Genomic DNA, 14946 nt, shown 5'->3' on the forward strand with positions numbered 1-14946 from the left:
TCTGCTGGGAGCAACAGAAATGGAAAATAAGTGATAAAAGGGAACTTGCAGAATCACTTGGGCTCTCACTCTCTCTCTGTCTCTCTCTCCCTCTCTCTATCTATCTCTCCCTCTCTCTCTGTCTCTCTCTTTCTCTCATCTCTCTCTTTCTGTCTCTCTCTATCGCCCTCTCTCTCTGTGTGTCTCTCTCTCTGTCTCTCTCTATCGCCCTCTCTCTCTGTGTGTCTCTCTCTCTGTCTCTCTCCCTTTCTCTATTTCTCCCTCTCTCTATCTCTCCCTCCCTCTCTCTGTCTCTCTCTTTCTCTACTCTCTTTCTATCTGTCTCTCTCTCTCTCTCTCTCTCTCTCTCTCTCTCTCTCTCTCTCTCTCTCTCTCTCTGTGTCTCTCTCTCTCATTGTCACTCTCATTACTAGCTCTCTCCTGCAGGCTCTTATAGTAATGAGTGAGTGTAAACAGCCCTGGCCTTTGTTAATGGGTTGATGGGACGAGTGCTGATGTATGGTGACAGGACGGTCAATATTGGGGTTACCTCCCTCCTGGAAAGGGGGTGGGGGGCACATCGTGAATGGTACCTCACATGACATGACACAGTCTTTTCCGATATTACTTTTCTTAAATATTAATCTGGGTTCAATTCCCGAATCATCGTTCTATCAATGAGTACAGCGAGCAAGTCGTATTGCTAAAATGTTATTGTTCTTTTGTACTGTATTACATTTCCTCATGGAAAATATTGTTTCAGCAACTGCAATTATTGTTTGTTATTAATATTGTAAAAAATATATATTTTATGTTGGAAGTCAATTTCATATTATTGTATTTCAGAAGATTTTAAATGATCCTCCATCTCATCTTGCCTCATCGTGCCCTTGAAGAAAAGCTCAGTGTCTATGCTGTCTTCACATTGTCTAGTCATCTTAAATCACGGGTGATGGATGCAATTTGGCATGTTGATAAATGTTAAAAGAGTTAATATCCCTCTCAAGGCCATTTCTGACAAAAGCTTGATTTATTCATTCATACTTTCTAATTATTTTATATAGTTTGTGGAACATCAAACTTTTTTACCCATGCTATTGTTCCCATCAGCGGCTATACAGAATGGGCAAAACTATTTCAGCTACTGTGCTGATGTGTAAGATGTGCATGTGCTACATTGTAACGTTAATAAGAGGCGCGATATGGATGTCTGGTTGAACAAAAGAGGTCACTGACAACCAACGAGACTCAGTCATCCAACCAGTTGAAATGGCCGTCCTGTCCATGGAGATACAGGTGAAATTATACTCTGCCCAGCGTGTGCGTGCTGGCCATAGAGAGGTAGAGAACGCCTTCATTTCACAGTTATCCAGAACATGCTTTTGATTTGGTCTCAGTCATATCTGTCATATCATATTCTGTTGGACCCCCTCGAAAACGAGATGGCTCATCTCTAGGGGTTATCCATTAATAAAATTTGAGTATATAAACTGGGTTATCCCTCTTAATGTGACAGCGTTATGACCCTTGTTAACTGTATCTGAGAGGGGGGAGACGCCCTGCATGGGACGAGCAGGAGCAGAGGAGTCTCAGAGCGGTACGTGAGAGATGAGGGTGAGGGAGTGGAGGAGCTCAGTCAGTGGTATGTGAGAGATGAGGAGGGTGAGGGAGTGGAGGAGCTCAATCAGTGGTATGTGAGAGATGAGGGTGAGGGAGTGGAGGAGCTCAGTCAGTGGTATGTGAGAGATGAGGAGGGTGAGGGAGTGGAGGAGCTCAGTCAGTGGTATGTGAGAGATGAGGGTGAGGGAGTGGAGGAGCTCGGTCAGTGGTATGTGAGAGATGAGGGTGAGGGAGTGGAGGAGCTCGGTCAGTGGTATGTGAGAGATGAGGAGGGTGAGGAAGTGGAGGAGCTCAGTCAGTGATAAGTGAGAGATGAGGAGGGTGAGGGAGAGGAGGAGCCCAGTCAGTGGTATGTGAGAGATGAGGAGGGTGAGGGAGTGGAGGAGCTCAGTCAGTGGTATGTGAGAGATGAGGGTGAGGGAGTGGAGGAGCTCAGTCAGTGGTATGTGAGAGATGAGGGTGAGGGAGTGGAGGAGCTCAGTCAGTGGTAAGTGAGAGATGAGGAGGGTGAGGGAGTGGAGGAGCTCAGTCAGTGGTCTTCGGGAGGTGCAGCAGTCACTCCTCCTCCATAGCCCTGGCTTATTTCTATCTCATGGGATTCCTGGATTCTCTCTTTCAGGCCTCCTTTCGGAAATCATGTTTGCCTCATCTATTAATTATGCAGGCAGAGTGCTGTGGATATTTAATGCGGTGTCAGTGATTTCTTTCTTTTTGTTTAGACTCTCTTTCTTGCTGTCTCTCAATCTATACTGTATCTATTTTTCTCTGTATACATTCATATGTGCAGAGAAATGCACGGGAGAGAGAGAGCTCCATTTGCCTGTGCGTGTATGTGTATGTGTATGTGAGTGTGTGTGTGTGTGTGGTGTGGTGTGTGTGTGTGTGTGTGTGTGTGCGTGTGCAGGAATGTGTGTGTGTTTTATAGAGCATGCATTCATTCATTCAGTTTCCCAGGCTCGTGGCTGCAGTGTTTTCAGTTGTGTGTTCTTTAGCTTGTATTGCATTATTAATGCTAAGAGTTGCATACTATAGCTGTGTATTCCCCAGGGATACTCCCAATCTCCATTCCAAATGAAGAGCACTGATTTCTACCAGTGGCAAATGGTGTCTTTTCATTTATTTTTAATGTATTTAAAAAAATCTGTATTCTAACAAGAGTGTGCATGAAATAAACAGTAATTGGGAAGGGAAACCTAAGGAAATTAAGCAATGAAAATATGTATCTGTGGAAACATATACACACACACACACACACACACATAAGCCCACATGCACTCTCTCTCTCTCATACACATACACACACATACACACACACACACATCCATACACACGCAATGTAAGAAATGATGACTAGATACTGAACTGAGTGAACTTAGGGTGGCTGCGTTTTCTGTCAGTGTGTCCAACTGGGCCCAAATAGAAGATTCATGTGTTGTATGTCCTAGTGGTGGATCGTGCACAGAAATGTAGAAACATTCATCATCGAGGCGGAGAGCTGAGAAGCATCACCTACAGAAGAGGGAAAAAGTAAGGATGAAATCCCATTAAGCAAGGTCATTTGAGAAAGGAACACAGATGTGTCGACAAGATCTAATGATAAATCTCTTGAAAAGGCTGGCCTCTGGCCCCGGGTAGATATGTGTCCCATTAGCCCAAACTTTTGTGCGCTTCGGCTGAAGAGCTGGTGCATGTAGGTGATACTGTCATCTCTGCCCAGCGCTGTGATCAAGTGTTAGGCTGTTAATAACACCAGTGATGATAAAAAAGCCATAGCGGTAATTTTGATGATTAAAATGTAACTGCAGTCTTATTTAGTATCGTCGTTGTGTTTCTCCAAAAAAAGAAATGTGTTCAAAAACCACGTGTCTCAAAACCATGTGAACCAGCAACATATGAAGTGTACATGTGAAATATAAACTTCTTCTTCTTCTTTTTCTTCGTCTTCTTAACGGGAGCCAAAGGTGTGTGTGTGTGTGTGTGAGTGTGTGTGTGTGTGTGTGTGACTGTGAGCAGGCTGGCGTGTGCATGTGTGCGTGTCCGTGTGAGTGTGAGCAGGTATGCGTGTGCGTGAGTGTGAGCAGGAACGTGTGTGCATGAGTGTGAGTGTGAGCAGTAATGCGTGTGAGTGTTTGAGTGTTTGAGTGTGAGCAAGACTGTGTGCAAGTGTGTGTGTGTGTGTGTGAGCAGGGATGCATGTAAGTGTGTGTGTGTGTGTTTGTGTGTGTGTGAGAGAGAGTGTGTGAGCAGGAATGTGTGCATGTGTCTGTGTGTGAGCGTGTGAGTGTGAGCAGGAATGCATGTGTGTGTGTGTGTGAGTGTGTGAGCAGGAATGTGTGCGCGTGTTTGTGCGTGAGTGTGTGAGTGTGAGCAGGATTGCATGCATGTGTGTGTGTGAGTGTGTAAGCACACATATGTCCGTGTGCACCTTTCCACTGATGGATTGCTTGACAGCAGGCACCAGGAGGTCTCCACAGGCCCAGCTGATACATTGAGTCACAAGTCACGTACAGTGTGTTTGCTCTTACCTTTGAAGTACTCTCAGGAAACCTGTTAACCCTTTAGTCTCCTGGGTCTGTGTTCTCCTCCACTCTGCCAGCCCAATGCACCTCACATCCTACATTAATGCTTTATGGAATCCTGTGTTTGTGGGACCTTAAGGCTTTTTTCACGATGACCTTTTCCGTGTTACATATTCAATACCTGCAGCAGCCATCAACACCCGCTTCAGTGCAAAAGCACTGAGACACATTCTGAAACACTGCAGAGTTAGGCAGGTGACTCAGTGCATAAAGAAATACAATACTGTAAATGAATCATTAATTCTTCAAATTTAAATAATACATCCATCCACACATTTCTTTTTTTTTACCTTTCCTACAGAAGTGTTTCCCAAATGCAATTGATAGTCTGGAGACAACAGCAGTGGCAGTGAATGACTTTTGCAGTACAGGGACTTTTAACTAGGTTGCCTTAAAAGAGTGGAGGAACTGCAAATCTGACTTCATTGTATTAAAAAAAGACCACAGTAGTGCAATTTTTGTCTTCTTCATTTTGACTGGTAGCTCTAGCCAGCCAGTGTTGGAATTTCAGTCATGCTGATTAGTTTAAGTCTTGAAATACCACCCCAATATCCTCTGCCTCCACCAGATTCACTGAACTATGATGTATCCATCCTTAAAGCCATTCTAAAAGAACTACTGCAATTCATACAGTAGCTATCAAAAACTGTTGTATTAAATTTGATTGAAATTGTGTTTTTGGTGCCACTGGAAAGGAATGAAACTCTTGGACAATAAGTGGAACATACTGAATTACATTCTGAATGCATACCGCTGGGTATATTTTACACTATGCGCCTCATTAATGCATTAATGGGTACAGCAATATTACTCCATCAAGAATTCAAACCAGCATCCATCCTGTGACGCTCTAGTTCATAGAATTGTAGTCCTCTGGTTTTAATGTCTTCCAGGTACCTCCATATGCATAACTGGAACGGCTGTACAATCTATTTTCTTGACAAATATTTCCAACATAAAAATGATGGCATGGAATGCAACTTTCATTTTGTGTTTACTCAATGATTAATTTTCCCTCGCATGAATATGGCATTTATTATTATTATAGCAACATTATGCAATAATCGACGGGAAAAAAATTGCTGGGGTATGGGCAGAATTGAAGGGGGTGATTGTGGACTTGAAATAATTGTGCAAATGGCACCAATTTATCGCTTTACTGCATCCTTTAGTCACCGTGCTCTAAAATAATTGTTTTGGGTGCGAATAAATTGAGTCATGTGGTTAGGTTGTACTCATGTGAAAGTATTAATTAGGTAAGTGTTTCTGTGTTTAGATTTGACAGTGTGAAGCATCATTTAAGCTCTGGTTGTGATGACTGCTCCTAAGATTAATTAGTCAAGGACCAATTTTTGCAAGCGTAGGTTTCCATCGCCATGAAGATGGTAATTTAGCTGAAATAATCTATACATGTGCCATAATATCCCTGTTATAGGAGTTCTACTCAGACAGCGATATTTCTACATGATGACCACGTGTATATAATATACTCTATATATATCATATAAGGATACTCATTAGTGTGTAATGTCTCATATTCTCAATTTTTAACTGTCTTCTGGAAAGCACTTAAGAGCACAAAGACCCTTGCGTAGTCTGCAATTCTTCAACAAAACTACCACGGCCACACATTGCCTGGGAGCTAATTAAAATGAATCAATGATACAACATTCTGAAATGGCGGCTTCTCAGGAAACTATCAGGACTGAAGAAAAAAATACTTTTAATTTTTTTTCTTCATGTTTCCTGTAAAATGCCTGTGAAGACCGTATACACGCTTCTGTAATCTGTTAAAGCCAACCCCACCCCTCACACCCCCATTCCCTCTCTATTTTTTGTTAAGTTAGGAAACCAGGATTCCTCTTGTGTCTTATCAAATAACTTTAATTGTTTGGCACTTTTCTGACACTCCCTTGCACGTCACCAGCCTGCAGTGCCAGCCTCAGCTCCTGCGAGCGATCAGCCTGTCACAGGAAGGCACTTTTCACTATTTAACCCTTCTCTTAAGATGGCCCCATCGTCCAACATTTTGGGAAGAAAAAAAATATCTACAAAATAATCCTCTTTGGGGTCTGGTGAAGATTCTGGAGGGAGACTCTCTGGACAACAGATTAAGCTTAACTATAAAAAAATACACTTTCAACCTCCGGTGTCAGCAGATTCTGGTTTGGCTTCTCCTCCCACTCCTCACCTCGTTCTCTCCACTGTGTGCGTTTGTTCGCTATGTCTCTGACGGAGAGAGCAGGGGATGAGGCAGATTCATGTCAGCAACTATTTCCTTCATCCAATCGTGCCAACCAACTTTGAGTGTCAACAAAAGTTGAATAAAAGTTAAATAAAATATTGTTTTCTGCAAGTTGTAGGCCTGTATTCATCTTGCTTGGAATTAAAAATCTTGAGATCAGTGTTAATAGGCATTCTGAGGCGGTACCTAAAACAATGCCCTGTATTTGAATTTAATCTACAGGTTACACCTAACCACTGATTCAAAAGTTTTTTTTTGTTTCATGTCCAAGTGACTTTTTAATGTAACATATACAAAATACATGTTACAGAAATATATACACATTCCACTTGTCTTCTATCTTGTTTTGAACATTTGAACAAGAGTAAAAGCATACAATAAAAACTAAAAAGAGAATATGAATATACCATACATTTTTTAAGCATAGTCCAGAGCAAAGCGAAATGAAAATAATAAATACATCAAACAAATTAATTGAATTTGATTGAAGTGAACCTCAATCAAACAAAAATGCAAGGCAGGACAGGAGTAATAATTTCTGCTTGTGAACAAAAATAAAATATTGTTTTAAGAACCAAAAAAATTGCCTACATATCCCAATGTTAAAGTATCTGTGCTATCATAATAACAGATAATATCTTTGAGCTTGAGAGAATATGTATGTGTGTATGTGTGTGTGTGTGTGTGTGTGTGTGTGTGTGTGTGTGCGTGCCTTCATGTGTTTGTGTGTGTGCCATAGGTAATATATTGAATACATGCTGTGTCTGCCTTGAAATACAAAAAAAAAACCTTATCCTTTGTTATACTGTGGAAGTATTTACTGGTGCCTGCAGCACTGTTATATGCGGGGGGCTCAGATCTCATTTGCAAGGCATACATACAGGCACAAGGCAAAGCCTCATCATGGTAGGGACCCAGCCTGCAGTGCCACGAGGTCCCAGAATCAATGCAGATAGAACAGTAAGTGTTTGTGGGTACGCAAATGGCTCAGCTCCCCTAATGAGCCCGGTGCATACATCTCTGTGCAGATGCGGCAGCTCAGCATTCCTGCTGCTCTGGTCTTCGAGGAACGGGGCTTATTCTCCGCGAAAAAGACACGACTCGCTCCCTGTCTCATTCCGCCTCTATCTCTTCGCTGAAGATTTGCACCAGCTGTATCAAAACAGATACGCGGAAGACAGATCTGTAGCACAATGTATATCCTCATTTACATTACAGCCACTAAATGTCCTAGTCAAGCTCTACAAGGATCTCAGCTCTGAGGGACTAAATACGTTTGTTTGTGTATTTGGCAGCCGAGCACTTTGTTGTTTGCTTCTCTGTCACGAGTAACTTTTCAAGGGGAAAAGGCTATTCACTGTACTGCTAGTTGTGGTGAGGAGTCTTGAAAACAAATTCAATCATTTCAATAGCATTGCAGTCCTGAGACTCTTTCATTTTTCCTCCCTCCATTTGAGTGTATATTCTGACTCATCTCTTATTTCAGAAAACAGTGATACTCTCTATGATTGTTCTTAAAAAAAAAAAAATGTATTACAATAAACTTCAAAATATGCACATTTGTATCGCATTCCCATGCTTTTCTGTCCTCTGAGAATTGACTTTGCATGATTAACTGCGTGTACATATTGTGCGGTGACACAGCAAGCTATTCCATAAGCAGAGTGAAAGGCTGTTTGTTTGGAATGAGGGGGCAGTTTGAAATGAGGGTGAAGCTGAAAGACAAATCTCATTAAGGCTTCGTTTGGCACGAGGTTTAACGCGCAACTCAGACACCCTTGAAAAGTACCTCCTAAGCATTGCTGAACTGGGCCCGGCGACGCTGGGGAGAGGGGTGCCTGGGGGTCCTGTTTCTCTCACCTCACGGAGCCCACGTGTTGATGTTGAAGCTGCTGCCGGGTCCGTGCGAGGAGCCTCAAATCAAGCCGGTCCGTCGTGTTTCCGTCGAGTTTCCCAGAGTGCCCTATCAAGCATTCTGAGTGCTCTGTTGCCCTGGCAGCTGAGACACTTGTGGAGGGTTCTGGACTATGTTGAAGGGGGCCGAGCTCATCTTTATTGATATGAAGCCGTAACAGACAGGGGAGAGATTCTCTGAAAAAAAGATTTCACCTCTAAGTGTGGAGAGACCGAACAGGAGGCCTGTGCCACTCTGCCATTCTTTGACTTCATTGGCTTTCTTATTGATGTATTCCTCTATTCCCAGTTGTTACCCATATGACTTGTCAAGCACATTCTTCACATCAATGGAGTACCAGATGTCTACTCCAGCTTACCTAGACAACAAAATACTGCTAGCTATTAGGTTACATGTGAAATAACAAAACTTTGGATTGTCACTAAAAATTGGATTTTAAACAATTTGGCTAGATTGCTTTTCTTGGTTTCAGATTATTTTCACTATCCTCATGGCTTTGCCTTGCTTCATGGTCTGTTAATTTATGTCTACCCGCTGTTCCGTTGGTAGGCCAGCTTCCAGAGGTAAAGTTCCCTACTGTGTCAAATGGTTTGTGAAACCATAATGGACACTCAATGGCGGGACTAAGGTGGAGATTGAATGACTAAATCACATAGTGACCAACAGTACCCATCTATGGTTACTGACATAGTTACACAAATTACCTAACGGTGTCATATTCAATTTCAGCATAAAACTTGTCAAAAAACCCACAATGATTCTAAAAATATTACAGGTTGATAACACACGTAGCACATTTTAAGTTACAATATATTTTAAGAATGTCAGTAATCATTCAGGATGCATGGTGAACAACTTGAACATATAGCCTAATTAGCGGCAGTTCCAAACACATATTGACTAAAGTGGGCTTAATCTCAACACTGTGATAAAAAAAACCAACTTAAATCTAGCGTCAAAGAACTTGAACGAAGAACCAGTTGTTACAAGTTCAACAAAGTCCAAACTAACTAGACTAATATTGATGCAGTTTCACAACAGTTCAATGATGTTCTCAGCCTGATGTGTGCACATTTGTAGTGTTCTTCAGACAGGGAATGCTCAAAGTTAGAACCTCACTGTGGTTATGCCACAGTGGCTTTTGACAGAACATGTAGACTGTGGCACTTCTACACTAACCTGGCTAGACCTCTTACTTAGCAATAATCTTCAAGAAGCGAATGACCTCACTCACACTCTAGTCGTGGCAAACATACAGTGAAGAGATCAGCACTTCAGTGCTTAATCAGAGCTGCAATGAATGCTTATCTGTATGCTTGGCATGACTAGGGAGTGAGTGAGGCCATTCAGACTTTGAAGATTATTTCACCTGGCAGCTGATAGTTGATATGAAACCCATCAGGGGATGGGTAGTTTGGTATCTGCTTGTCATGGCTTCCAGCCACTCACTTCACTTAATGTCCATGTATGTTTGTTTTTTTATATATTATTATGGCAATCAGGGTTTGTGCCCTGCTCATGGTCACTTTCTGGATTCATTTTTATTAATAAATGAATAAATAAATGAAAAAAAAAAAAGAAATCCACTCCAAAGAAGTGGGGAGTGGGTTCATATGCTGGATTGAGTATTGTTCTGTCTACAAAGTGCTTCGCTTTGTGCTTCTATTTTCAGTCCAATGGCATCTATGAGCGTGAGTCATTTTGTCTCTATTGTTAAAATAATAATAAATAAATCTCTTTATTTATTTATTTGAACATCAACACTAATAACAGACTTCAGGCTTCTGCAGTGGGGTAAAAATAATTTCCTCATAAGTGTGTCTTCACTATCTTAAACAGAAAGGTGGTTGATTTACAAGAAAGCGTGGTGTGGAACTCCCAGGACCTAAGTGTTCAAAGGAAAATGTATTACACAGTATCTTCTGAAATGTTAGTAAAAGGCCCAAAAGCACTCCAGCAGCTATGCACCTCCGTGCCCTGCCTACAACAAACGCGCACTAAAACCTGTGTTAGATCGCAGCGTACCTTTGGGCGCGTTGGGCTGCCGGTAACAAGCGGCTCAGAAGTCACGCTCACATCAGGGCTGTGTTTTGTGGGCAGTCTGCAGGCATATGAATGACTCACAAACGTGCGTCTCTGAGGACCGTTTGAGGGTCTTTCAGTCAGAAATAATAAGGTTGTGATACTAAACCAGGTTTTGGGGTCAGACTGCTTTTGTGCCGCCTGTGGTCTGTTTGATGAAACTGTGGGCGGGGCGAGAGCTTCGCCGTTGTCAGAAATAGGACAGTATGGTAGTTATTGATCAGCATTTGACCCTAGGAGGACCGTTGAAAAAAGGACACATCTTTGTGAGAATACTGCATAACCGGGTTATTGTATGTGTGTGGTACTATTATGTCTGATCCATTTTATCTGCAATTAATGATATAACTTCTAACATTATTTCCATGCTTAGCAGCTACCATTATCCAGAGAAACGTATACCTTACAAGATAATAATAACTGACCTATTAAGTTTTTATACAGTTGGTTATTTCCTGAAGCTGTTGGATAACAATTTCCTGAAGCTCTTAATACCTTACTCAAGGGTGAAACAACACCAGCATCCTCCAACCCTATCTTCACTTGCAAGCCCAACTCTTCACACAAAGTACTTAACTCTCACATGATGCTGCAGAATGTGTTAATTTGCAACAAATGCATCCTGCGCTTTTCGATTCATGCCAGACCTTCAGGGAGATGCTTTGTCTATTTGCACATCTGCTTCACCTGCAGGACCCCACACATTGTACCTGATGAAGACTGTGTAAATCCATGTTTGCTGGGAGCCAGGAAATGTTTACCTCTCATGCTAGGCCTGTTGTGTTGTCCAAACCAGGAAGCAAACAAAGGAGATGCGATTCTTGCCTTCCCAGCATCCTCTCCTTTGACGGTGTCCGCCAAGCTGCTCGCAGTTCCTCAAATTTGGGTACCCCCGGAGAGGAGAATGTCCTCTTGTGGGGCCTCAACACAGACACGGCCCTCCCATCTATCCCTCAGGATGACTACACTCAACTGAAGGTCACACGTGGAGGGGGGGAGGAGGTCTCCACCTACTTCAAAGCCCTGGGTCAATCAGACTTAAAATGACATTCCTAAGGGGCACCCTGGTTGACTCTTGGCTCTCAGTATCGGGCCTGGCCACGCGTAGCGCCTTAATAGATGATTCCAGGCATGCACTGCCGGGACTCTGGCCTGCCGAATCCAGCAAGCACTTAGCAGTGCTGTCAGCACACCTAAAAGCATCATTCACAAACAGTTTCAATGGTGTTTATACTGTCAACTCCACTAAGCTTATTTTGTCTCCTATCGAGAATCTGAGTAAACTTAGTTACAAATGGCATAAATGTGTGTGCGTTTGTTTATGTCTGCTGTTGTTATTTTCCTTTAAAAGCATCACTTGATAATTATGTGCTTGCATGCCTGTTTGAATGTAGGAGGCCAATGCATGTGTGTGTGAGTATGTGTGTGTGTGTGTGCGTGTGCATGCGTGTGTGTGTGTGTGCGTGTGTGTGTCTGTGTGTATGTGTGTGTGTGCATGTGCGTGCATGTGTAAGTGTGTTTGTCTGTGTGTGCGTGCGTGTGTGTGTGTCTATGTGTGTGTGTTGTGTGCGTGCATGCGTGTGTCTGTGTGTGTGTGTGTATCTGCATGTGCGTGTGTGTGTGTGTGTATGCGCTCCTCTGTGCATGTATGCCAAAGCCAAATGAACATGCAATTCATTTATTTTCGCCTCCTGACACATTTTGTCCTAAGGTTGTAGTCCAACTGTGGAGAAATCTCCATACACTTCTGGAGGGCAACCATAAAGCAAAAAAAAAAAAAGAAAGAAAAAAAATTATAATCCGGAGTTGTTTTTCAAACACGTCGGCAGGGTAATATATTCTTGTTTGATTTACAACTGCTGGATGCAGTGTATAAAAAGTCCCTCTGTACACACACATAGAGTCACGGGGTCACAGGAAACGGCTGGGCGGGAGTACGTATACAGATGAGGCAAGAACCTGTAAGAAAGAACCACACAGATTAATAATGGATAATGCGTAATATAAATAATATATCATGAATTAAATCTGTGAGCGATACAGTTAATAGATTTAGATATGGAAAGAGATTTCTACAAGGCAAAAAAGGAAGAAAAAAAAGAAAGTGCAATATGGAAACATTTAAACGTTCCTTGGTAAATAAGGTCTGATTTTACAACAATGGCATTGTGGGTAATGAAAGGGGAGAATTCAGTTAGGTGCTGTTGGAACCTCAGCCAGAGTACAATTACACGGGTGAGACTGGAGCTTAAACATCGTCTGACCCGCTCTCGTGAGGTAAAGGGAAACCCGTATTGTTTTGCCGGCAGCGTATCTGGCCGACGGGGCACCCCACTGTTGGACCGTAACATTAAGTTTTGGAAGCGTGTTCGCGAGGGCGTGAAATTCTGTGCTGAAGAGGGATGGTGAGTGTGGAGTCTCATAAGAGCAGCGTACAGGCCTGTAAATCCCCCGCTCGGCCTTATCTCAGCTCCACAGGCGGCTCAACCGCTGCAGATAATGAGCCAGCTGAAGGGGTCATTAATTCAGGTTAGGTCAAGATCTGCGCGCAAAGACACCACGTCGCCGTGCGCTCCATGCAAATACGAGAAATTAGTATACGAATTTAATAATTAGCAATATCAAAATACATTTTAAATATGTGTTTCAATGGTGCCATTTCAGGTTGCGTTTCGCGTTTTTTGCTTTGGCGTGTCGGCAGATTTGTGGGCAGAGTTTTATTGACGTTCACCTTGCATCCTCCTTTGTCCACAGGCACATCAGTCACCAAGGTGACGGCGACAGATGCAGATGACCCGGTCTACGGGAACAGCGCAAGGCTGGTGTACAGCATTTTGGAAGGACAGCCTTATTTCTCCATTGACCCCAACAGCGGTAAATGGCTCACCACGTCTGCCAGCTGGAACCTTCAGATAGCGAATAAGATTGTGTTCTGCTTTTAATAAAGTGCACATCCTTACAGTAACTTAGTTAGGCGATCGGAAACACGGATTTAAACCTCCAATTATATTTTTTTTTGGAGAGAAAGAAGAGGTCATCATAGGTTATACAAAAAAAAAAGCAAATGTAATTACCCTGCCAAATATAACTAGCCAAGGTGCAACTTCCCACTGAGAGGGAATATAGCGGTGGTAAAATATCCTCCTGATAATGAAACTAATAGAGTATTATTCCTTCCCGGGAGTGATGTCGCTGTCTGTGGAGGGCATGCGTTCACCCTGAGCATTACTAACACATTGCGATCTGCTGACACACGAAAACACAGAATGAAAATCAGCGTGAGGTAAATGCCTTACCTACTCTTTGACCTGTCTCCCACATATGTCTGAGCAGAGTGGCTGTTCCACCCAATTGTAAGCTCCAATCATCTCAAATGTCCCAGTTATCATTTGTGATTATCGGGCTTACCATTGTGTGGGACAGCCACTCTGCCTAGAGACATACTGTATGTGGGAGGCAGGTCTATTGCCAAACTCTTTTACTTAACTGTGGATTTTCTCCCTCCTAATTGCATTTTCTGAATGCTTGTTAGCTGTGGATCTGCATGAAGCATGGATAAATAATGGAGGCATTACATTAATAAGCAATGAGATGAAAATCAGAGAATCAATGAGACAATCACAATTCAGTGAGCGAGCAACAGTAAATCACACGAAAACAGAACAAAATTGCTGTTTGTTTTTCTTTCAAGGTTCTGCACGTCTTCATAATGTCGCCCAAATCGTTGCGACTTTCTGATGTGTAAACACTTGCAGATTCAAATAAAAAGAGAATGTTAACAGTTTATCATTTAGAAAACCGAGATGGCACTTTACATTATTACAGAGCATAAGCAGATGGCTCATTCAAGTTAGCCAGATGCTTTAATGAGTGGTAATGATACAATAACAGGTAAGGAGAAAACAGCCATTACAATCTGCAGTACATCCAACTACGTAAGAAATGAACTGCGTTTATTATTTAGTTTCCCCCACATAATTTGGTCCAGTTATGGGAGTGGTATCGAGAAAGGACTCTTCCTTCCTCTTCCCTTCCTGAGGAAAGGCAAAGCCTCAGCTTCCACATTTGTTCTGTAAATCCACGTCGGCATACCTTCCCTTTGCCATAAAATACCTCACCTACGCGACGCAGCGTGGCACCTATAATGCAGCGCGTCTATCCGGCAGAGACCTGGGGCTCAGGACCGTCCCCCGCCACGTTAACATTCCACAAACTCCGCAGAAACAACGGGGCCTTTTCACAGCGAAGGGGGGGAGGCGCGGCTCCTTCGAGAGCCAAGGACCCGAGTCTAAAGTGAATTATTGATACCGGGCCCACATGCAGGTGAGGATGCAGTGGGAGATGAATGGAAATGAACGGGTTGGATTTTTATAGTAGGCCCGAGTCTTTCCTCTGGCAACATTCTTTTTAATGGTACCCACAGTGTCGGGCACCGCTGCAAAACCGTTTCACTATAAATATAGGTAGGGCTTTTAAGGGCGCTGCCATCAAGCCCCATTAACCTTTGGTATAGGAAGTGCCTGCTT

The 14946-nt window shown here is 42.8% G+C and overlaps 1 protein-coding gene across 2 annotated transcripts in view; it reads left to right on the top strand.

Moving 5' to 3' along the window:
- cdh8 (cadherin 8) overlaps positions 1-14946 on the top strand; it is a 90174-nt gene that overhangs the window by 42423 nt on the left and 32805 nt on the right. For both annotated transcript variants that reach the window (XM_061244633.1, XM_061244634.1), the window contains exon 3: positions 13175-13294. In XM_061244633.1, the coding sequence (XP_061100617.1) occupies positions 13175-13294 (120 nt within the window). The remainder of the gene's footprint in view (positions 1-13174; positions 13295-14946) is intronic.

This window comes from Conger conger, chromosome 6 (genome assembly GCF_963514075.1).
Source record: "Conger conger chromosome 6, fConCon1.1, whole genome shotgun sequence".
NCBI lineage: Eukaryota > Metazoa > Chordata > Actinopteri > Anguilliformes > Congridae > Conger > Conger conger.